The sequence below is a fragment of the Tachyglossus aculeatus genome, chromosome 12 (assembly GCF_015852505.1).
Source record: "Tachyglossus aculeatus isolate mTacAcu1 chromosome 12, mTacAcu1.pri, whole genome shotgun sequence".
Classification (NCBI taxonomy): domain Eukaryota; kingdom Metazoa; phylum Chordata; class Mammalia; order Monotremata; family Tachyglossidae; genus Tachyglossus; species Tachyglossus aculeatus.
The window spans coordinates 4,568,128-4,593,187 of record NC_052077.1 but is presented as its reverse complement, the minus strand read 5'-3'; the positions used below and the strand labels follow the sequence as shown (position 1 = coordinate 4,593,187).

General features: G+C 47.2%; 1 protein-coding gene across 1 annotated transcript in view; it reads right to left on the bottom strand.

Moving 5' to 3' along the window:
- Positions 1 to 11,410: 11,410 nt before the first annotated feature.
- The window catches only part of HADH (hydroxyacyl-CoA dehydrogenase), a 33,513-nt gene continuing 19,863 nt past the window's right edge, over positions 11,411 to 25,060 (bottom strand). Inside the window, exons 3-8 of the mRNA XM_038755146.1 lie at positions 22,643 to 22,800; positions 20,490 to 20,616; positions 17,904 to 17,993; positions 16,318 to 16,390; positions 13,779 to 13,895; positions 11,411 to 12,845 (exon numbers count right to left, since the gene is read on the bottom strand). Of these exons, the coding sequence (XP_038611074.1) occupies positions 12,727 to 12,845; positions 13,779 to 13,895; positions 16,318 to 16,390; positions 17,904 to 17,993; positions 20,490 to 20,616; positions 22,643 to 22,800 (684 nt within the window). The 3' untranslated portion in view covers positions 11,411 to 12,726. The remainder of the gene's footprint in view (positions 12,846 to 13,778; positions 13,896 to 16,317; positions 16,391 to 17,903; positions 17,994 to 20,489; positions 20,617 to 22,642; positions 22,801 to 25,060) is intronic.

Here is a 25,060-nt window from a genome sequence, read left to right as displayed (position 1 = left end):
ATTTGCTATTCCTGGGGACAAGACATTTCTTTTTAGGTGCCCCTATTTCCTCTATACTCTAGGAATCAAAAAATGTACCCAAGAGTAAGTTCATGCCCATTTGGGGTGTTTTTGCTTATTAATAAATCAATGGTATTTATTATGTGCTTACTGTGTGCAGAGCACTATACTAAGGCTTGGGAGGGTACAATACAATAGAGTTGGAACACACATTCCCTGTTTACGTCTTGAGTAGCGGAAATCTGTTTCATGATGGTAACTACCAACTTCAGGGGCATTTAGGTGTTTCAGTTTCAGATCATGAGCTTGGAATTAAAAAAATGACTTTTAGAAGTTGTCTTTGGTCTGTATGAAAAAAAAATAGAGCAGAGCACGATAGAACTATTTTAACTACCCCAAAGCTGTTCCTCAAAATGGAATGCGACCTGCAGCATCTAAATCCAGCTATTGGTTTGTAAAAAAAAAAAAAATACCTTTCCAGTGGATAGCATTTTACAGCAGGTGCTTCTAGATTCGTAACTCCCTTTTCTTCAGGGTGTCAGCAGTGATATAAACTTTAGGACTGTAAAACCTCTGCATTCTCATTTCAAGAAATTCCTCCTGGTAAGTTGAATCCCAGGAGAAACAGCAGTACAGTGGGAGCTTCTCCTATTGCAAAAGCAGCATTTTCAGGTGTTGGCAATAATTGCCAAAGGCACTGAGTGGTGTTCCTCCCACTCCAACCTGTACATAATTTATTTTAATGGGTGTTTCTCCCATTTGATGGCAGGGATTGTATCTACCAACTCTTTTGTCCTGTTCTCTCCCAAGTGCTTAGTACAGTATTCTGCTCACAAAAGTGCTCAATAAATACCAGTGATTGTTTGAACAAACAGGACTAACTGTCCTGAATTGGTGTCGAGTTGATTAAGCAAAGAGTTTTGGATTAGAGGTGATGTTGAAGACTAATTAACAGTCACCAGATACTTCCCCAGTTCTCCTGTCTGGATTTGTCCTGGGTGAGTAGTGAAAAATGGTCATTTCAAGTACTTAGTACAGTACTTTGTATACAGTAAATGCTTAATGAATATGATTGAATTAATTTCTTGTATTTAGCCACCTGTTTGTGCATCTACCAACTCGATTATACTAGACTCTCCCAAGTGCTTAGTACAGTGCTCTGCACACCGTAAGCACTCAATAAATGGATTGTTTATATTCTCAGCAGCAGGAAGGCTGGCTAAATGTCTGGCAGTTCCTGTCTGCTAGGCTGTATGTCCAAAAGACTGGTGTGGATTTAAATGCATTTATTTTTAATGTGATGTAATTTGGCGGGAAATGAGCTTTAAATGCCCATGTAAAATGTAAACGAACTGTTGTCCAAAAAGAGGTCATTCCCCTTTACTGAGACCCAAATGCACAGGTTGAGAGAGAAGGGGGAGAAAGCAGGCAGTTTGATTTCCATTGTGTTGTGTTACTTGGTGTTTACAAAAATCTCTAATACCATTGACAAACTAAAATCATTTATTTTAGGTTCCAGTAGGCTCTGGAAGAAAACAGAAAATTCAGTTTTCTGGGAGGAAAGGGAGGATTGTAGACAGATTAGCATATCAACTAGTGGTGGAGGGAGAGAGGTAAAAAGCACTAACTACCTCTCAAGGGTTTACTTTCTGGTGAAATTGGTGGATTCGTTTAATAGACTTTTAAATAGAAAAAATAGATTTTTCCGAATTTATCTAGTATCAACACCAGTAACCTAGACTAGAGGTGAGGTGTGGTTTCTTCTCAAAGCAAGTCACTTCACTTCTCTGTGCCTCAGTTACCACATCTGTAAAATGAGGATTAAGATGGTGAGCTCCGTGTGGGACTGACTGTGTCCAGCCCTGTTGTGGGCAGGGAACTCTGTTATGCTGTACTCTCCCAAGCAGTGTGGTCTAGTGGATAGAGCAAGAGCCTTGGGAGTCAGAAGGTTATGAGTTCTAATCCCGGCTCTGCCACTTGTTCGTTTGTTCATTCATTCAATCGTATTCTCCCAAGCAGTGTGGTCTAGTGGATGGAGCAAGAGCCTTGGGAGTCAGAAGGTTATGAGTTCTAATTCCGGCTCTGCCACTCGTTCATTTGTTCATTCAATTGTATTCTCCCAAGCAGTGTGGCCTAGTGGATAGAGCAAGAGTCTTGGGAGTCAGAAGGTTATGAGTTCTAATCCTGGTTCTGCCACTCATTTGTTCATTCATTCAATTGTATTTATTAAGTGTTTATTGTGCACAGAGCACCGTACTAAATGCTTGGAAAGTACAATCCAGCAAGAGACAATTGCTGCCCATAGCGGGCTCAAGGTCTAGAAAGGGGGAGACAGGCATCAAAACAAGTAAACAGGCATCAATATAAATAAATAGAATTATAGCTAAATACAAATCATTAATATAAATAAATAGAATTATGAATATGTACATATATGCACAAGTGATGTCGGGCAGGAAAGGGGGTAGAGCAAAGGGAGTGAGTTGGGGGGATGGGGAGGAGGAGCAGAGGAAAAGGGGAGCTTAGGGAAGGCCTCCTGGAGGAGGTGAGCCTTCCATAGTGCTTTGAAGGGGGCAAGTGTGATTGGCAGATTTGAGGAGGGAGGGCGTTCCAAGCCAGAGGAAGGACGAGGGCCAGGGGTTGATGGTGAGACAGGCTAGAATGAGGCACAGTGAGGAGGTTAGTTGAGGCAGAGGAGCAGAGGGTGTGGGCTGGGCTGGAGAAGGAGAAGAAAGGTGAGGTAGGAGGGGGCAAGGTGATGGAGTGCTTTGAAGCCAAGAGTGAGGAGTTTTTGTTTGATACGGAGGTTGATAGGCAACCACTTGCCCAAAGTCACACAGCTGATAATTGACGGAGCTGGAATTTGAACCCATGACCTCTGACTCCAAAGCCCACGCTCTTTCCACTGAGCCACGCTGCTTCTCTTTAATATTTCTGTTATATTCTACTGTTATATTTATATATACTGCTTCTCTGTTATATTTTACTCTCCCAAGCACTTAGTACAGTGCTCTGCCCGCAGTATGCATTCAATAAATACTCTTGACTGACTCTCTTGCTCAGTTTCTGAACATGGTTTTAAGGACAGGTAAGAGTTTCCAAGGCCAATGGCCCACCTCCCTCCCTCCAGCCCCTCCTTTCCTTATCCCCCCCACCTCATCAGTGAGAAGCAGTGTGGCTTAGTGGAAAGATCATGGGCTTCGCAGTCAGAGGTCAGGGGTTCAAATCCTGGCTCTGCCAATTGTCAGCTGTGTGACCTCGGGCAAGTCACTTAACTTCTCTGTGCCCCAGTGACCTCATCTGTAAAATGGGGATTAAGACTGTGAGCCCCCTGTGGGATGACCTGATCACCTTGAAACCTCCCCAGCGCTTAGGACAGTGCTTTGCACATAGTAAGTGCTTAATAAATGCCATCATTATTATTATTATCAGTCGAATAATATCACCTATATAAGTAGTATGGCGTAGTGGATAGAGCACAGGCTTGGGAGTCCGAAGGTCATGGGTTCTAATTCCGACTCTGCCACTTGTCTGCTGTGTGAAATTGGGCAAATCACTTTACTTCTCCATGCCTCAGGTCTCATCTGCACCGAGGAGGCACTTAAATGGTATTGTTATTATAATTACCTGGTCTTTAAAGTTGTGGGGCTGAAGAATCCCATCTACTTGGAAGCAGTGTCCTTGTGGAAAGAGCAGGGGCTCAGAAGTCAGAGAACCAGGGTTTTAATCCCAGCTCTGCAGCTTGTCTTGAGCAAGTCTCTTCTCTGGGCCTCAGTTTCCTCATCTGTAAAATGGGGATTCAATACCTTTTCTCCCTCTTACTTAGACTGTGAGCTTCATGTGAGATAGGGACAGTGCCTAACCTGATTAACTTGCATCTACCCCAGCACTTAGTAGTGTGTCTGGTGCATAGTAAGTGCTAAACAGATGATGCAGAAAACAAAATAACAACCAAAATACAGGGCTGTTACCCTCTCCTGTCCCTCAATCTCTCCCACGCTAGGAAGCTTCCATCAGGGACATGTCCTGACAGGAGAGTTTGGTCAAGAAGATGGAGACCTTTCTGCTTTGAATGGTACAGGGTCACAAACAACACTCAAGTCCTGCAATGCACAAAGTGTTCGGGCGGCTCTCGGTGTGATTGTTTCAAGTTACACAGGAAAGGGTGGACCTCGGTACTTGGTCATTTTTTTTTTCAAAAATAGAAAGAATTAGAACTACATTCTGGACAGGTCGTGTCCCAATGGGAGTGATCTGGGTTTGGCCCAAATTGAGTGAAAACTAGAAAACTGAAAATTATGAAAGTTAACCTTGTCTGGCCAGTGAGCCTCACTCTCATCTTTTGCTTCTTGTTCACACCCCCCCGCAACCCCAAATCATGCCTGAAAGTCCCTCTTTCTTTACATCTGGCAGACAGTTGCTCTCCCAGTCTTTGAACCCTTAAAAATCTCCTCCAAGAAGACTTCCCTGATTAACTCTCTAAACCCCCTCCTCCCCATCATGCAACTGCCACTTCAACAATTTTTGGTTCACCTCTGCACTGAGATACCCCATAATAATAATAACGATGGCATTTGTTAAGTGTTTACTACATGCAAAGCACTGTTCTAAGCGCTGGGAAGGCTACAAGGTGATCAGGTTGTCCCACGGGGGGCTCACAGTCTTAATCCCCATTTTACAGATGAGGTAACTGAGGCACAGAGAAGTTAAGTGACTTGCCCAAAGTCACACAGCTGACAAGTGGTGAAGTTCTTGGGTAGTCCAAGTGTATATATCTGTAATTCATTTATTTATATTAATGTTTGTTTCCCCCTCTAGACTGTAAGCTAGTGAGGGCAGGGAATGTGCCTGTTATATCGAGCTCTCCCAAGTGCTTAGTACAGTGCTCTGTGCACAATAAGCGTGCAATAAATATGATTGATCACCCCAACCCCGAAGCTCCTATGGACATATCTTTAAACTCCGTCTTCGCTATCCCCTACCTTGAGGACAGAGATCATGACTCCTAGTGCTATTGTGTTCTCCTAAGTGCTTAGCACAGCACTTAACAGAGTAAGCATTCAATAGATGCCATTGATTGATTGTTTAGGGCCCTTGCTCTATCCACTAAGCCATCCCTGCTCTCAAGCAGCATACAGTCTAGCAGACTGCAAGCACCAGGCCTTTACCTCATGTCCCCATGACAAGGAGATGACAGGAGTGGAAGTTTCCTGGCGTTACAGGGGGTAAGAACTCCCTGACCTAAGTACTTCCTATATTCCAAGTACCATACTAACTGTGGGGGTAATAATAATAATGATGATGGTATTTGTTAAGCGCTTACTATGTGCAAATCACTGTTCTAAGCGCTGGGGGGATATAAGGTGATCAGGTTGCCCCATGCGGGGCTCACAGTCTTAATCCCCATTTTAAAGATGAGGGAACTGAGGCACGGAGAAGTTAGGTAACTTGCCCAGAGTCACATAGCTGATAATTGGCAGAGCTGAGATTTGAACCCGTGACCTCTGACTCCAAAGCCCATGCTCTTTCCACTGAGCCACGCTGCTTGTCTGGGGTAGAAACGAGATCATCCGGTTGGACACCGTCCCTATCCCACAGGGGGCTCACAGACTGTCAAAAGGTGAAGAGACTTAATCCCCATTTTATAGATGAGGAAACTGAGGCCCAGAGAAGTGACTTGCCCAAGGTCATACAGCAGGCAAATGTCAGAGCCAGATTAGATTTGGCTCTTAGTACAGTGCTCTGCACACAGTAAGAGCTCAATAAATACGAATGAATGAATGAACCCAGGTTCTCTGACCAATCAATCAATAAATACGAATGAATGAATGAACCCAGGTTCTCTGACCAATCAATCAATCAATCGTATTTATTGAGCGCTTACGTGTGCAGAGCACTGTACTAAGTGCTTGGGAAGTACAAGTCGGCAACACAGAGACAGTCCCTACCCAACAGCGGGCTAGAAGGGGGAGACAGAGAACAAAACCAAACATACTAACAAAATAAAATAAATAGAATAGATATGTACAAGTAAGATAAATAGAGTAATAAATACGTACAACTCTTTGACCTAAGCTTTCAAAACTCCTTCCTCTCTGGCTAGGATCTTGTCTCCTCAGTTGCCTGTCTTCCGAAGTGGGGGTTTCGGGGTCCATCGGCTGGCTTTGTCCAGGGTGGAGTTTGAGGAATAACAGGGCCTGAAGAAAACAATCTTTTTCCCCCGAAAAGTTTTCTCCCTGTCACTTTGCTGGGCTGGGAACCAGCCTGCTTTCACAGACTCTTCCATTTCCTAAGAGACTCAGGCCCTTCCTGGCCTCCTTCCCCCAAAACCCCAGGCCCCAGGCAGTTTGGATTTTTCTGTTAAAGAAAAGAAAAAGTCACCCTTGGGCTCCACGGAACTAAACCAAGTTCTGTTTCAGTAATTTTCTGCCCCGAGCACCGAGTGGCTGAGCCTCCCTTGTCTGAAGTAACTAATTAGCAGCGTTAGTGAGAATTCATTCCCACAGTTGAGTCCCGCAGACGGAATCTCTAGAAGCACACGGGCTCGCAGTTTTAAAAATACATTAAAACAGAATAAAGTTTAATTTTTCTCCAGCTTCAAACCCAGTCACTTCTCTAATTACCGCCCCGTGTTTGGGAGACTTGGGGGAGGAGGAGAGGGTTAGTGATTTTTGCCTGCCTGGCCTCTTAAATCATTCACAAGCCTTTGCTAATGGGTGAAATGTAATTTATCTGAGTGACAGGAACCCCTGGCTGACATTTCCCAGGATTATTCCGGCCTGGGTCTGCTTCGGTCAGCCTGTCCTGAGGCCAGAGAGGGTGTTCTTCTGTTTTCTTGTCCAAGAGGCCTCTGTGACCTTTGACCCAAGTCTGCAGGGGTTAACACTCACCTCTCAGGGAGACAGAGAGTGTCTGTGGAGCTGTTTTCTAAGCGGGGAGGGGAAAACATGGTCCCCCAGGTTTTCATAGGTGCTAATGAAATCCGCCTTGTCAGCCAGCTAATGACAACGTGTCTGCGGCTTGTATATGTTATGGCAGTTTGGCTTGGAAAGATCACAGATGCAATTTTATAAGATTTATCATCTTTTGGTGTGTCCTGGTGATAAGCAGTGAGGCCTACTGGATAGATCACAGGCCTGGGAGAAGAACCTGGGTTCTAATACTGCCTCCATCACTTGTCTGCTGGGTGACCTTGGGGCAGTCACTTCACTTCTCTGGGCCTCGGGGACCTCATCAGTAGAATGGGGATTAAGACTGTGGGCCCCATGTGGGTTAGGGATTGTGTCCAACACGACTAACTTGTATCTACCCCGGTGCATAGAACGATGCTGGGCACAATTATTATTATTTTTATCACTATCATTATTACGCCCAATTGGCTTACTATGTGCCAAGCACTGTTCTGAGCACTGGGGATGATACAAGTTAATCAGGTTGGACACAGTCCCTGTTCCATATTGGGCTCACGCTCTTCATCCAAGCTGTTACAGATGAGGTAACTGAGGCACAGTGAAGTGACTTGCCCAAGGTCACACTGCAGACGTGGTGGAGCCTGGATTAGAACCCATGCTGTATCCACTAAGCCACACTGCTTCTTTCACGGTGAAAAGAGCGGTGGTCTGTCGGATAGGAGGGGGAAGTGAATTCTGCTTGACAACAGGCCACTACCTAGGGATGACCAGGGGGTTCGTGACTCTTTCAGTACCTCTGGGAATAAGGAAACATCACAAAATCTTTTAGTTTTGCTCTTTCTACACTCAGGATGAGAATCTAGATAGAACCGTCACCTCTTGGACCTTCAGCTCTGTGTCAGGGTCATTCCGAAAGTGAACCTGAGGAAGTATTCCACACAGGAAGCAGTGCGGCCCAGTGGAAAGAGCTCAGGCCCGGATATCAGCAGTCTTGAGTTCTAATCCCTACTCTGCCTTTTCCTAGCTGTGTGACCTAGGCAAATCACTTCAGCAAATCAGTGAATCAGTGGTATTTCTCGAGTACTTACTGTGTATAGCGCACTGTACCAAGCACTTAGGGGAGTAGAGCAGAGTTATTAGACATGATCTCAGCATAGGCAAGTTGGGAGTGCTCACTAACAGATTCTGCCTTTGTGAGTCCATGAATATAGATGCCACATGATCAGATACATTTTCCCCTTCCAGGGCCAGGACCTGGGGTTTTGCCTGGCCAGGGCAGTTGTATGGATCCCAAGCGCTTAATACGGTGCTCTGCACACAGTTAAGTGCTCAATAAATATGATTAAACGAATGAATGATCTGGGAGCCCAAAACCTGGGCTCTAATCCTGGCTCTGCCACTTGCCAGCTGTGTGACCTTGGGCAAGTCACTTGTATTTTTTTTAAGGCATATGTTAGTGCTTACTATGTGTCCGACATTGTTCTAAGTACTGTGCACATTCCCTGTCCCATATGGGGCTGTCTTCATCCCCATTTTACAGATGAGGTAACTGAGGCCCAGAAGTGAAGTGATTTGCCCAAGGTCACACAGCAGACAAGTGGAGGAACTGGGATTAGAATCCAGGCCTGTACTCTACCCACTAGGCCACGCTGCTTCTCTGTGCCTCAGTTTCCTCCTCTGGAAAATGGGGATAAAGCATCTGTCCTTCCTATTAATGATGGCATGTATTAAGTGCTTACTATGCGCAAAGCACTGTTCTAATTAGACCAGGCCTAATATAGGGCAGGGAACACATCCCGTCTGATTTATCTTGTATCTATTGAAGTGCTTAGTACAGTGCTTAGCACAGTGTGTGCTTCATTCATTCCATCTTATTTATTGAGTGCTGTGTGCAAAGCACTGTACTAAGCGCTTGGGAAGTACAAGTTGGTAACATATAGAGACGTTCCCTACCCAACAATGGGCTCACAGTCTAGAAGGCTTAATAAATTCCAGTCATCATTATTGGCTCTGGCTCCTCATTCCTCAGTTCAGTAATATTGTTATACACAGATTTACCTTTTTTTTTCACCCCTCTTAGCTGCATTGAGGCTTTATAACTGAAGACTTTGAATGAAGAGGGCAAATAATGCTATGATTCTAAATTTTCATTTAAACTCTTTGAGCAAGGACATTCTGAATTAGAAAAGGGAGCGCATGGCTCTTTTTTTAAAATCTTATTTGTTGATGGTGTAAGGCTTTGCCATTTAGATAACGGGTGTGTCTGGTGGCCACAGTGGCTGCCAAAAGCCTGAGAGAGAGCGGGGCAAGCCTGAGGGCTTAGAATCTTTTTCTAATAATAATAATTGTGGTATTTGTTAAACATTTACTATGCACCAGGCAGTGTACTAAGCGCTGGGGTGGATGCAAGTATATCCAGTTGGGCACAGTCCCTGTCCCACATTAAGCTGGGGAATGTGGCTAGGCGATGGGGTTGGCAGGCAGCTAGACAGAGAAAGGTCATGGGCCACATATGAAGGATCAGGAGGAATGGTACACCAATCGGCTATTATCCTTTGGAGGTTAACGGTATTTTTTGATCGATTATCTGGGACCAAACTTTGATTAAGGCCAAAGGTTTTTTTTTTTTGTTTGTTCGACTAGCTGGAAGCAGCATGGTCTAGCGGATAGAAGACGGGCCTCGGAGTCAGAAGGACCTGGGTTCTAATTCTGACTCTGCCACGTGTCTGCTGCGTGACCTTGGGTACGTCACTTCTCTTCTCTGGGCTTCTCCGTAAAACGGGGATTAAGACCGTGAGCCCTGTGCGGGACAGGGACTGTGTCCAACCTGATTAGCGTGTATTTACCCCAGTGCTTAGTAGGGTAGTTGACACGTAGAATGTGCTTAACAAATATCACAAATATTATTATCGCCCAGAGGATTCTTATTTTCTGGGTCGTGCCGAGAAAATTCCCAGCCAAGCTGCTAGAGCCAAAGGGCTTGCGCTCCTTTCCAGAGAGCACAGAGCTGCCGCTTCCTCCATCTCACAGAGGAGTTCAATGACTCTCCGGCTAACAGCCGATAATTCTTCTTCAAAGATCGGCCAGCGATAACCACTCCGTTACTGTTTCCACTCAGGGGCACTGCCGTCTTCTAGCACTTCATAAGAGCAGCATGCAAAAGCCACACTGTCTCTCGCTCACTCTCTATTTAGACCCAGACCTTTCAAATTAGATTAGTAGCTGTTTCTTAGATTCTTCCTCTCACATCCCTTTCAATTAGGGCTACAGCATCCGAAAAGGGGAGAAGAAAGTTCTTCTTGAGGCCCGATCCGAAGGATTTTTGCCTTGTTTTTTTGTACAGGATTTGCGTCTCCTGCTGGGTATACAATCGGCTCTCCTGTGTGGCTGAGACATACCACGTTGGGGTTTTGCCCTCCTCTGAGACTGAAGGAGGGGGCCAAAAGAGCCCCCTGTGCTGCTGAGGAAAAGGTGAAAAGCCGGTGGCCTTGAAAAGGTTAGTTTTCAAATACATTTGTGCAGCGAGTAGCAGCGGTGGAAGGTAAAGGATGGGACTTGCCGACAGGTTTTGGCTGGGCAGTGGGGGACGTGGACTGTGTCCATCCTGCTTGGTTTGTATCTACCCCCAGTGCTTAAAACAGTGCCTGGAACATAGCAAGCACCTTAAATACCATAAAAAAAAGGCAACTGAGAAAACCACAATGATTCTTAGAAGATAAAGCGCAGCTATGCCATGACCTGTTGAATGGGGCCCATCTCCTTCACTCAACATTTTTAGTGGAAAGGAGAAGTGAACGCTTACTACAGTGCTCTGCACACTGTAAGCGCTCAATCAATACAACTGAATGAACGAAGTGTGCCAACAAGGGCCTGACACCCTTGGAGCGCTTGAGAATTTCAGGTGGGTTCCAGACAGGGGCCAGGATGGGGGCATGTGAGTAGGGGATGTGACTACCAACTCTGTTGCATTGTACTCTCCCCAGCACTTAGTACAGTGCTCTGCACACAGTAAGCACTCCCATATGATCGATTAATTGAGCTGGCATTCCTAAATCCTCTCTCACACTTGGAACCCTGCAGCTTTTTCAGACAGATAAAAATCAATCAATAGTGCTGAGCACTGCCTGTGGGTGAAACACCGTATTAGGCACTTGGGAGAGAAAAACAGAGTTTGTAGGCTACCCTTAAGGAGCTTGCAGAGATTACTGTTCCCCCTCACTAGCCCCCGGCAGACCCCTCCCTCCACCCACAATTTGCTGCAGTTCCCAAGAGGCTGGAAGTCCCCCTGCCCCAAGAACAGCTGAAACCAGCTTCCTGACCCTGGGTAGAGCCCCAAGGTATGTATAGCAAGACTCATGTCCCACAGGACTGGAGTTCTTCACTAACCCTTTGAAGAAGAGAAGACGGGAAAAAAAAAAGCCATTCTTTAGCCAAGGGCTGGCGAGGAGCAGGAGTGAGAGGTCATAAGCCAGCCTGCAAGAAAATGGACAGACCCAGAATTGTTTGACCATATGGTTAACCTTTATTCATGGACAAGGAGGTGGACAGATGGGAGCTTCCTATGTTGGGCTCCTAACCTTAAAACTTTTCCTTACCCCAGGTGCTGAGGCTGGCGGGGGAAATGGTCTCACTATATTGGTGGCTTTTTTATGAAAGACTCCCTCCAACCCCTTACAGTTAATCAGTGTGTAAAAATAACTTCCCCCCTTCTCCCACCTTTTTACTGGCGTTATTCGACCAAGTGCCTAATCCCCTTGGGGTTTTATTTTTTTTCCTTCCAGCCTCATCACCCTGGATTTCATTCTGTCATCACGATCTCTGAAGCCGCTTGCTCGAGACGGTAGCTGAAATGGAACTTGTGCTACACTGTCCTCCTTTCCTTTTGCACAGCTCAGGCACAGGAAACGGCAGATGCTTCAGAAACGCTCTGACGTTTCTTCACGCACGTCTCACTGCTCCAGCTCCACGGCCGTGGTGACCGCGTGGAGGTCTGTGGACGCCCTCTCTCCTCCCACTCCCCACCTCTGAGATTAAGGTCAGTAAGCGACTCCAAAAAACAATACTCACTGCAATATCACTTCACCTCATTAGATTTTACACTTGGTTGGTTAAGACCCGGACCGTGGCAGATCAAAAGATCCCATATTTACGAAGCTGACGGCTACCTTCCTAAGATAATGATAAAAAAGGCAGATGTGATTTAGAAAGCAGAATTTCTTACAATATCTGAAATCAATGGAAAAATTGCACCAGTCAACGAGACAAATCCCTTAGTTTTCTAAGAGAAAGGCTGAATAGAGACAGTTAGCTATATTCTTATAAGCGCAAACCGATTGGTTTAAATATTGCTAAAACAGTGTTCTTTAGATGGCAGAGCACGGACTGCCATCTCGTGTGAAAACACTAGCGTTGCCTGAGGAAGGGGGGGTAGAGTCAGGAAAGCAAGGCCAATGAAGACCACGAATTACAGAATAATAGCGGCACTGGCTGTTTTCAGAAGCATTCCTCCTGTCTCCATCAACTGAACATTCACAAGATTGGTACAAGATTCCGGAGAATCATCCACTCCAAGGCACTGAGTGTGTGTGATGCTTTAGGGAAATACCCAGAAATGAATAGACTAAAAACCATCTGTTCTCCAGAGAGAAATGTTATTCCTGTAGCTAGTGCAAACAGTTATTTCAGAGAGATCACAATCAAAGGGCCCAGAAACAGACTTGGCTGGGTGGGGGGTGGTGAGATCCACCCGACCCACAGCAAGCTCCAGGGGCCACGGCCACAAGGATGCTTTTCTGCATTTGGGATAAGGCGGAGATCATTTATACTTGTAAAATCCTTCTCCCGTCTTCTTTCCGAGCTTCTTCTCGGCTACCAGCTTGTTCATGGCTGGGCTAGGCTGAAACAGAGGGTTTGCTGAATCCATCTGATGCCAGCCTAGAAACGTGGGGGAATGAAAAGTGAGTTAGCGATCGGGGTGGTGGCCAGGCTACGGCCTGGGATGGAGAACTGAGTGGGCAATGGTCACTGGAGTTTTTCTGACCGGGGTTAGAGTTGGAGAAGTTAGGAGGGGTCATGGTTGGCGTGGAAAAGCAACAAATCCTGAGGGAATTTATACCCTAAGTGCAAGCAACTGGCACTTTCAAAACTTGAAAACTTAAAAACCAAACCAACGAACAGAAAAACCCATTCTTGAGACCTAGTAATGCCAGTGGTAGCGTGAGAAGTGTAGCCTAGTGGAAAGAGCACAGGACCTGAGTTCTAATCCCAGCTCTGCTGTGTGACCTTGGGCAAGTCATTTAACTTCTCCTTGCCTCGGCTTCCTCAACTGTAAAATGGGGTTAAACCTGTTCTCCCTCCTACTTAGACTGTGGGAGCCATGCAGTACAGGGACTGTGTCCACCCTAATTAACTTGTATCTACCCCAGCACTTAGAAGTGTTGGACACATAGTAAGCACTTAAATACCACTTAAAAAAAGCACTAATTGGCTCAATCTGGTCTGCTAGGTAACCCAGATGGTGAATCTGACATGATTCCTGCCCTCTAGGAGCTTACTTTCCACTTAGCTGGAGGGGCATCTGGGCACAAAGGAGGGTAAAAGCATTTCTGACAGATCATCATCATCAATCGTATTTATTGAGCACTTACTATGTGCAGAGCACTGTCCTAAGCGCTTGGGAAGTACAAATTGACAACATATAGAGACAGATCCAGTGTGCATGTGTGTGGCTGGGGTGGGGTGTAATTAAAGGTTAAACATTAAACTACCTGGGAGTCCTAAAGGACTTAGGTCACGAAACAAGCTAGAATTTCATACCCCCTGAGCCTAATTCCCTCAAAGGTAAGAAAGAGAGAGAGCAATTCCTACCGTCCAAGATGAACTTGGTGGTGTCCAGGCCGACGTAGTCAAGGAGCTCGAAGGGGCCCATGGGGTAGCCGGCCCCCAGCTTCATGGCCAGGTCGATGTCTTCCTTGGACGCATCCCCTAGGGCAGAGAACCATTACTGATGTCACCTCACTTCCCCTCCACTCTTCTGCCCCGACATGGGATGACCGCTTCCATCCCTCTAGGGCCTTGGCTTCTCCGTGTGGTTTCCATCTCACGGCAGGGGCTTCCCACAGAGTCTGGCTCTGAAGCCGCCCACCCTGGAGAGAAGTGAGGAGGGCTGGGAGGGTGGTGGTCGTGTTCCGTCATCAACCTCTGGAACCGTGAGTTCATCATTATCATCATCATCAATCGTATTTATTGAGCGCTTACTATGTGCAGAGCACTGTACTAAGCGCTTGGGAAGTACATATTGGCAACATATAGAGACAGTCCCTACCCAACAGTGGGCTCACAGTCTAAAAGGGGAAGACAGAGAACAAAACCAAACATACTAACAAAATAAAATAAATAGAATAGATATGTACAAGTAAAATAAATAGAGTAATAAATAAATAAATAGAGTAATAATAGTTCCCAGAGGAGGTGGCTGCAAGTTGGCACCCAGACACTGGTTTAAATCACTAAGCTCCCTCTGGACTGGCAGCTCATTGTGGGCAGAGAATGTGCCTGTCCTAGTGTTATGTTGTACTCTCCCAAGCGTTTCATACAGTGTTCTGTACACAGTAAGCGCTCATTTAAGTATGACTCACCAGCTGACTAGAATCAGCCCCGCTATTCTGCATTTGCTGGATAACCTGTCTGGACAGCTGCAGAATTCTAGGGTGGAAATCAATTCTTTTCCTTTCAAATGTCTCTGAAGACCACAATTTTCTAGCCTTTAGTGGAGGGTGGGCACCTTTAGGAGAATCACATTTGTAGAAAAATTGTCAAGACTTAAAACCGCTGTCGCTCCCTGGCTGAAGTTGGCTAAGAGACGACTGATGGATGGTGCTTGGTAACTGGTGGAAGGAAGAGACGCAAAAGTCCGTTTTCAGGACTCTCTCAGTCCAGAGCCTCACACAGAGTAATAATGATAATAATGATGGTATTTGTTAAGCGCTTACTATGTGCCAAACACTGTCCTAAGCGCTGGGGTAGATACAAGGTAATCAAGTTGTCCCATGTGGGGCTCACACTCTTCATCCCCATTTTACATAATAATAATAATAATGATGGCATTTATTAAGCGCTTACTATGTGCAAAGCACTGTTCTAAGCGCTGGGGAGGTTACAAGGTGATCAGGTTGTCCCTCGGGGGGCTCACAGTCTTAATCCCCATTTTACAGATGAGGGAACTGAGGCACAGAGAAGTGAAGAGGCTTGCCCAAGGTCACACAGCAGACAAGGGGCGGAGCTGGGATTAGAACCCACGTCCTTTGACTCCCAAGCGCATGCTCTTTCCACTAAGCCATGCTGCTTCTCACAAATACTTAAGTAATTAGCCCTCGTTTCCCCTCCCCATAGACTGTAACCTCGGCATGTCCCCTTAAAGCACTCTGATACTCACCCCAGCTCCACAGCCGTTAATACGCACATCCTTCTACATACACCTGTCTCCTCCTGTAGACTGTAAGCTCCTTGGAGGCAGCGATCACATCCACCAACTCTACTGTGTTCTAGTTACCCAAATTCTCAGTGCAGTGTTCTGCACACAATAGGTGCTCAAAAGACCACTGATTGATGGGTTAAAGGAAGACGAGTAGAATAACCTAGAAAAATGAGCACTTTGGCTTCTCAAAACTCCCTCGCAAGATCCCATTCCTTGTAGTTCTCTTCGATCAATCGGTGGTATCTACTGAGCGCTTTCTGGAAGCAGAGCACTGTACTAAGCACTTGGGAGAGTATAAGTTGGAGTCGGTGGACATGACCCCCGCCTTCAAGGAGCTTATTCAATGGCACAGGGACCATGCCCAACCTGATTACCTTGAATCTACCCCAGCGCTTAGTACAAGCTCATCCTCTAGACCGTAAGCTTGTAGTGGGCAGGGTACGTATCTGTTTATGGTGGTACTGTACTCTCCCAAGCCCTCAGTACAGTGCTCTGCACCCAATAAGTGCTCAATAAATACTACTGACTGAATGACGCAGTAAACACTTAACAAACATCATTACAGTGAGGAAGGTAACTTAGCCGGATTTGAGAAGCCGTTTCCGGGGCTGGACTGTCAGGGAGGGTCGCCCTCCTCCATTGAGGTGGGTTTCCACGACTGTTATTTTTGCCTTTTCTACAGGAGGAAAACCCAAAAGTCTAGGGGTAGATTGAAGAACTCGGGCCCTCGCAGTGGGGGAGGGCTCCGAGAAAGCCCCTTTCCCCGGGGCTTGGAGCGTGGGAACAGGGAATCAGCAGCCCCAAAGGGACAAGGAGGGCAGAAACATCTGGGTGTGGGCCGCAGGAAGTCGTTTCTGGCCTGGACAGAAGGATTAACTACCGAGCCAGGGGACTTCAGCCACCTCCTCCCGAGTCAAGGCTGGGACGTACCTCTTTCAAACAGCCTGATCGCTTCCACAAGATACGGCACAAGGAGACGGTTTACGATAAATCCAGGGGTGTCCTGTTTGAGAGAGAGAGAGAGAGTGAGGGGAGGAAAGTTCACAACAAATGTCTGACTTTTGGTTCACAGTCATCAGTAGGCCACCCGATCCCAGCTTCTCCCTCCCCTGGCTTGTTTCTGACCCATCCACTCTGTGACTCGTTCCAACGGACTCCGCGCTCGGAAACTGATGTCAGAGGCCAAATACATTCTTCTGGCTAGTATCTGGGTTGGAGGGGGAGAGACACTTAACTCTGGCCCTGGGCCAGTTGGCCTCCTCACTCTGACTGCCCTGAAAAACCACTGCTCGTGGTGTGCGAATCTCCCACGGGCCTCACTGCACTTTCTTCCCCTCTGCCAACAGAACCCAGGCTCCCAGCCCTGCCGGGCCAAGGGCGAACAAAGGAGCTGACATCCAACTTAGTCATCAGTTCCCCCATGACCAAAATGTCCTTCCAAGAAGCCACTGGAATAGTTCAGGGCCCTGGGGCTTCCACCATGCAGCTGGCAAAGCACCTTGGTGGAGGAACCGCCCCGTGTGTTCGACGGTTCTGAGAAGCTGAGGCGTCACTGAAACCGCCCTCAATCGTCAGCCTATTTTTAGAAGTCCGGCCTCCCACACAAACCCATTCGTCAAACCAAGTCAGGGGTTTACGCTGGGTGAAGACCGAGTTCAATGACTTTTCATCCCAGCAACCTCTTGGCAACAAGCTGCATAGGCAATTGAATGGCACTTTTTCTCTCGCGGTGACAGTGTTTCAAGAAAAGCACTTATCACTCTGTATTGATTAGCTTTCCCAGGCGTTAGAGTGCGCCGCCACTCAATGGCTCCCAACCCGAGTGGGTTGAGATGGTCCTGTGCATCATGAGAAACTTTCAAGTGGGTCCCAGGATTCTGCCACCTCGCCATCTTTCATTTAATTGTGCCACAAGGTGCCCAGGCAATCTACTGTGCCATCACAGTCGGCATTGCACAGAATCCACGCACCCCTGAGCCAAAAAGTTGGGACGCACTCCCCTCTTTGATCAAGTTACAGAAATCTCTTTCCAACTGGACATTATCCTCCTCTGCAGTGATTCCAATTTCCAGCCACCCAAGCCAGACTTTGATGACTGATTTTGGATACGTCACAAGTGGACGGGGAAGTTAAACGACCAAGAAACTGTCAGGAAAATACTTCTATCCACCAGAGACAGGGAGGCAGAAACAGAAGGGTAAAAGGCTAAGCATCCCCATTTTGCCAACACGGAAATCTGTCTCTTTCACAGGCCTAGGAAAAGGGAGAAAGTGCATACAAGAACAGTGGGAAGAGGCTCCCAGAATAGAATGTAGGCCCCTACATCCTCTTCTGCGGCCCACCCCTCGTTCTGAGATTGCTTCTTGACCTCTTTAACTTTCTGTTTCTTTGTACCACCTACTGATGGACAGACACCCACACTCACACACCCAGCATACGGAAGTTTCCAGCAGATGACACTCAGATCCCTAAAAATTCCCTAATTCACCCCACTTCCCAAGCATATCTTACTTCACCTTGCAAGTGACTGGATTCTTGCCCAGAGCTTTGCTGAAGTCTACGAGAGATTCAAACGTTCTCTGGCTGGTCATCGGTGTCTTGATCACCTAGAAAATGCAAATCAGAAAATAAGTCAAGGCATGTGAGCGTCATTAAAAGAAGAACATCAAGGGGCTCGATGAAGACCTTTTCCGACCCAAAGATCCGTGCACATTTTTCCAGACGAGTGCCATTTCAGATGGGAGCCAGGGTGGATGAAGAGTGAATCACAGGGTAAACACCACAGGCGTAACACCTTTATAAGATGTTTTTTGAAATGACCATCCAAAGGACAGCTACGGATCCACGCAATCATGGCTTTACCTTCTGGACCAGACTGTTGAGTCTACAGAGTTGACAGCCAGGTTGAAAGCCATCAGGATGGCAGAAAGGTAAAGAGACCCAACTTCTCCTCTTCCTCACCCATAAGGATTATACTCAGAATGGCCGGAAGACACAAGGGCAGAGGCCGGTTTCAGATACGACTACCTCAGTTTCCTCATCTGTTAAATGGGAATTCACATCTCTTCTCTCTCCGACTTAGAATGTGAGTCCACTGTGGGACAGGACTGTATCTGACCTGAACGTGTTGCATCTTCTCTCTCCTCTCCTCTCCTCCCTCTCTCTCTCTCTCTCCTAATTTTCTATTACAGACTGTTACAGACTGTTCTAATTTTGTTTGGTTCACTGGCTTTATGCCCTCACCAGGCGATGTTCACTAGTCATGAGATCGGGGGCACGTGGATCTCTCAACGATTCCTTATTTCCCTAAAATATCTGAGGGGCCCAGAGGAGTTTCCAGTGGTTCCACTCTACAAGGATGGATGCAGCAGGAAAAAAAAATAAAAAAGGGTGGGATGGGACTTCAAAGCCAGCAGATGGCTTTAAAAGGTGTCTGGGCTGCACTTCTAAGCCAGACTCTTTGTGTGACCTTAGGCGAGTCACTTAACTTCTTTGGTCCTTGGTTTCTCCAGCTATAAAAAGCAGAGAATAATCCTCACCACATCCTTCCTCAGAGGTGAGGGGTTGTGCAGATTAATGAATGGATGTCTGTTAAGGGCTTTGAGATCCCTGGAAGAAAGGTGTTGGACAAGTAGAGTATTATTATAAATCAGGATTTAATGGGATCCCGGACTACTTAAAACCAGGGGTGGGGCAGGATGATTCGAAGGGAAGGGAATGAGTTAGAGCAGAAGAAAACATCACCGGGAAGGGCAGAGGGAAGTCACAGAAAAGCCCCTTTTGCTGCTGTTGGCGGGTGGATCCCTGGGTCCGAACTTCCATCCCAAGCTCCTGAACTCCCCGGAGGTGGAGGCGAAATAGCCCTTCAGAGCAGGGTAGATGTGGAATGACAATCTCACCCTGTTTAGGATGGAGCCGAGCAGGAGCTAGGGACGGCAAGCTGGGAAAGTCCATCTCTTCCTCCTCTTTCACGGTATCTATAAGCGCTTACTAATAATAATGATGGCATAATTTAAGCACTTACTATGTGCCAAGCACTGTTCTAAGCAGTGGGAAAGATAGAAGCTAATCAGGTTGGACCCAGTCTCCTGTCCCGCAAGGGGCTCACAGTCTGAATCCCCATTTTACAGAGGAGAGAACTGAGGCCCAGAGAAGTGAAGCAACTTGCCCGAGGTCACGCAGCAGAAAAGTAGCAGAGCCGGGGTTAGAACCCACGTCCTCTGACTTCCAAACCCGTGCTCCTGCCACTATGCTATGCTCCTGAGGGGCCCCCCCGGACATCCCCCCCTTCCCCGCGTGGCCGGTTGGTAACGACTCCTCCCCCTAGGAAGCGATGGTCACTTGAAGAGCCGCGGCGCCTCAAAAGCTCTCATTAGGCCTTGTAAAAGGCAAGTTGCCGCAGTTTTCCACGGCAAATTGCCCACTGGGAATGTATCACCATCGTGACCGAGTTGCCGGGCCACCCGCCCATGGCCCGCCAGCTGCCGCGGTCTGTTCCCTGAGGTCTCGGGCTTTCGGTGGATCTGTTCCGATCAAGGCGGGCAGGATCTGAACGGCTTGTTGCCCCTGGGGAAGACATGGCCCGCCCTACCCCTGTTTGGGCCTCAACCCAGGGGTCGAGAACACGGTGCAGACAAACAACTGACAAATGCTCAAGGGCCTCTTCTGTCTCTATCCTGGGTTAGTACTCTTTTCTGAAAACAAATCACTCCAACCGTTATCACTCCCTCTGCACCTGTCAAACCTGAGTAGACTTGTGATCGGCTAACAAAAATGACATTTGGAAGGGGTCACATGCTATATATTTAGAGTGCAAGAGGGGCGAGGGACCCATTGCACATACACAGACAAAATATGCATGGGCGCATACATACACATACACACACACACACACACACACACACACAGACTTCACCGCCACAAGTTTCATTATGTTTACATGCATGGGGGTGCACGCGCACGCATGCATACACACACAAAACCAGGTGTTTACATCCATGGGTGCACACCCATTTTATCGCTACAAGTATCATCACGTTTACATGTTGGGGCGGGGTGGGGGGGGGCGGCAAAAAGAACACACGTATACACACACACTTTACCTCCACAAGTTTCATCATGGGCACTGGGTTAAAGAAATGGAGACCTCCAAACCGGTCTTGTCTCGTGGTGGCATTGGCTATGCTCGTGATCTGCAGGGAAGACGTGTTGCTGGCAAAGATTGTATGTCTGTGGAGAGAAAAGACACCGGCCATGAGGTTTCCGACCGAGCCGGCGAAGGCCTGGGTTCTGACCAGACCAGACACGGTCTCGGGGAATGCTGCTTCAGTCCAGGACGATTGCTTTTTCTTGGCTTGGGGAAGGAGGCGAGGGCTCAATTTCAAAACCACGGGAGGCAAAGCGGGAGGCCCTGTCGGAGCCCAAGCCATCATGACATCTCACGACCCAGATTTCACATCTGAGAGGGAACTTGCCCAACTAAACCCTCGTTTCCTCTTCTCTCACTCTGTCAGGCCCTTCTGACTCCCACTACTGTATTCTATCGACTAGCCCATGCTGCTTCTCTTATAATTACGGCAGAAGGCGTCTGTTTGAATCATTTTAAAACTAGTGTATTGATTTAAATCAAATCTACCAACACACACACATACAAAGGAAATTAAATCCTTGGGCCAAAGAACTAAGGTAGAAGGGACCAAGAGCTCATTGAGAAATGTCAGCCTCGGCTCAATGGGCTTTCCTGTTGTGCCATCTTCTGGGAAAGCTGGTACACTACTAATCCTGCCACAGCCCTCCACCCAAAGAATAATAGTAATAATAATAATAATCCTAAAAATAATGGTGCTGGTTAAGCCCTTACTGTGTACCAAGCACTGTTCTAAGCGCTGGGGTAGATGCAAGGTAATCAGATTGTCCCACACGGGGCTCACAGTCTTAGTCCCCATTTTGCAAGCCCACTGAATGTAAAACCCAATAATCATGGTATTTGAACGTTTTATACTGTGTGCAGAGCACTGGACTAAGCACTTGGGAAAGTACAATATAACAGAATTGGTGGACTTGCTCCCTGCCCAAATGAGGGTGGTCAAGGAACTCATCTGTCTGACAATTCATCTCCTCTCCTTCAAAGCCCTAGCCCGTTGCTGGGTAGGGACCGTCTCTATATGTTGCCAACTTGTACTTCCCAAGCGCTTAGTATAGTGCTCTGCACACAGTAAGCGCTCAATAAATACGATTGATTGATTCTCTCTCTCTCTTCTCCCCAGCCCCGCCTCCAGTCCTGGTACACAAAATCTAATAATAATAATAATAATAATGATAATAATAATAATAATAATAATGATAATAATAATAATGGTATTTGTTCAGCACTTACTTTATGCCAGGCACTGTTCTAAGCGCATTAAACCAGGCTCGAATGGGTAACCAATCCCATCCAGTAGAAAACCTGCCATGCTACTAACAGTGGTATTTCTTAAGTGGCTTACTGCATATCAAGCACTGTGCTAAGCACTGAGGCAGATCCAAGCCAATCACGAAGGACACGTTCCCTGATCATTACCGTATTTGTTAATAGCTTACTATTTGTCTAGGAGCATTCTAAATGCCGGAGTAGATACAGGATAATATTAAACTCAGTCCCTGTCACACCTGGGGCTCCCAGCCTATGAAGGAAGGAAAACAGCTGTTGAACCCCCTATCATCATCAATCGTATTTATTGAGCGCTTACTGTGTGCAGAGCACTGTACTAAGCGCTTGGCAAGTACAAGTTGGCAACATAGAGAGACAGTCCCTACCCAACAGTGGGCTCACAGTCTAAAAGGGGGAGTGGTAAGTGGTAGGGCAGGGATTAGAGCCCCAATATTGACTCCCTGGGCTCATTTTCTTTCCGCTTGGCCACACCACTTCCCAAATTTCCTCATCTCACGTGCAGCTCAAGGTCTGAGGAGGCGGGAGAACAGGTAATGGATGTCGTTCTACAGATGAGGAAGCTGAGGCCCAGAGAATTTAAGTGACTTCCCCAGAGTCAAACAGAAAGCAAGCGGCAGAGCCACAGTGAGAACAGACAAAGCCGAAAAAGGACTCTGGCTGGGTCAACGGGTCCCTCCGAGGGTAGCTGAAATACCGGAGAACTGGAAACGTTCCCGGGCAGAGCCGAGGACAACAAGGGATTGAAATGGAGCGGGAAGCCCATGGGAAAAACGGATCTGCTAAGCCCAAGCTTTGGGCCTAACGGCGGGGGTATGTACGTACTCTGCCGCAAACTTGTCCAGAGTCTTGAAGAGTTCGTTTTTCACCTTCAGGTTCTCCACGATGGCCTCGATCACCAGGTCGGTGCTGTGCGTCACGGTCACCGCGTCTGTGGTCATCGTGATGTTGCCGAGAGTCTTGGCCACAAAATCCTCACCATCCTATGAGACGGGAAGGTTAGCAGCGGGGTCATGGGGGAGCAGAGCCAGGAGCGTCAAGATCTTCCACCATTTCCCTCAGAAATCGGTTCTAGAAACCGACGCATCCCCAGTACACGACTGCTTGTGGGGGCTGAAACTGGATTGTAAGATTCTGTTTCATTACTGCTCCCAAAGGATGGTTACCCACACATATGAACTGTGCTTGCCCCAAGTTAACTCTCTCAAACAATAATAATAATAATTAGTGAATAGTATGTGTTAGGCACTTACTCTGTGCTAAATACTGTACTAAGTCTGGGGGCAGATAATAATAACGGTACGTAAGAACAGTGCCTGGCACATAGTAAGCACTAAGTGCTGGGACAGATGCATGCTAATCAGGTCAGATACAGTCCCTGTCCCACAAGAGGCTCACAGCCTTATCCCCATTTTACAAATGAAGTACCTGAGGCCCGGTGAAGTGACTTGCCCAAGGTCACACAGCAGATAAGTGGCGGAGGCAGGATTACAACCCACATCCTCTGACTCCCAAGCTCGTGCTCTTTCCCCTTAGCTACGCTGCTTCTCAGTCCCATTTCACACAGATGAGGAAATTGAGGCAGAGAGAAGTTAAGTGACTTACCCAAGGTTACACGGTACATAAGTGGCAGAACTGGGATTAGAACTCAGGTCTTCTGACTCCCGGGCCTGTGCTCTTTCTACTAGGCCACAATATGTATTCTGTACTGAATTCAGCCCGTCTCCACCAGGCCCCTTTCCCTTCCTGACTGCCATCCCACCCAGACAATCCCTGTATATAGCTACCTTGACTTCTGCTTTCCTGGGAGAACTCTGCTCTGTCCTCTCCTTCCCCCAACTTTTCTTCCCGCAATCGGTTGTCACAGGCTAACGCAACACTGGAATTCTGGTCCTTTCTTTTCAGTTTACCGAGAATCTATTAGTCACCACCCCTGGGCCGAACCGTGGACGGTATCAGCTCCTCCACTTTGCTCCTCCCTCCCGCCCCACCAAGCCACAGGAGAAATTTCATTACAGGAAAATCTCCATAAGCAGGCAGGCAGCAGGGCCACAGTTGGGACTCCGGTTGGGTCACGGAGCCCCGAGAGGGTAGCTGAAATCCCAGAGAATTGGAAACGTTCCTCGGCAGAACCAAGGAAAACGGGATTGAAACAGACCGGGAAACCCCTGAAAAAACCAGATCTGCTAAGCCCAAGCTTCAGGCCCAGCAGTAGAAAGCCATGGCTCCAAAGGCGGGTACGTACTCTGCCGCGAACGTGTCTGGAGTCCTGAAGAGGAGCCACGGTCTGATGCACTGGATTTGCAGTTTGCAATGAGGGTGAGTGAGCATGTTTGAAGGGAGCACTCGCAATATTTCTAGCCAACTGCTGTCTTAATTAAAAGACTGAAAATGGTCGCTAGAACTGGTGCAGCCCTGGGTAAAGGAGCCATCTGAGGTTCCAGTCAGGCCTTCCCAGACTAAACCCCCCACTTTTCCTCAGCTCCCCCTCACCCCCATCGCCCCAACTCGCTCCCTTTGCTCTACCCTCCTCCCCACCCCACAGCACTTGTGCATATCCGTACATACCTATAATTCTATTCATTTATATTAATGCCTGTTTACTTGTTTTGATGTGCATAATTTTATTTATTTATATTGATACTATTGTTGCCTGTTTACTTGTTTTGATGTCTGTCTCCCCACTTCTAGACTGTGAGCCCGTTGTGGGCAGGGACTGTCTCTGTTGCTGAATTGTACTTTCCAAGCACTTAGTAAAGTGCTCTGAACACAGTAAGCACTGAATAAATACAATTGAATGAATAACCAGTCATGGAGGGCCTTCAGAAATGTGACTGCATAATATCTCAGTTTCCCTCTTGTTCAAGGGGGAGAATGTCCACCCTGTACTTTTTTTTCACTTATTTAAGCGCTACCTATGTATCAAGTACCACTCTAAGTGCTGGGGTAGACAGAAGACAATCAAGCTGGACAAAGCCCATCTAAAGTAGGGGCGAGAACAGGTATAGGACGCCCCCCGTTTTACATGTGAGGAAACTGAGGCCCAGAGAAGTTGAGTCACTTGCCAAAGGTCCACCCAAAGAGTAAGTGGAGGGGACCAGGATTACAACCTGAGAAGCAGCGTGGTTCAGTGAAAAAAGCATGGGGCTTTGGAGTCAGTGGTCATGGGTTCAAATCCCAGCTCCGCCAATGGTCAGCTGTGTGACTCTGGGCAAGTCACTTCACTTCTCTGTGCCTCAGTTA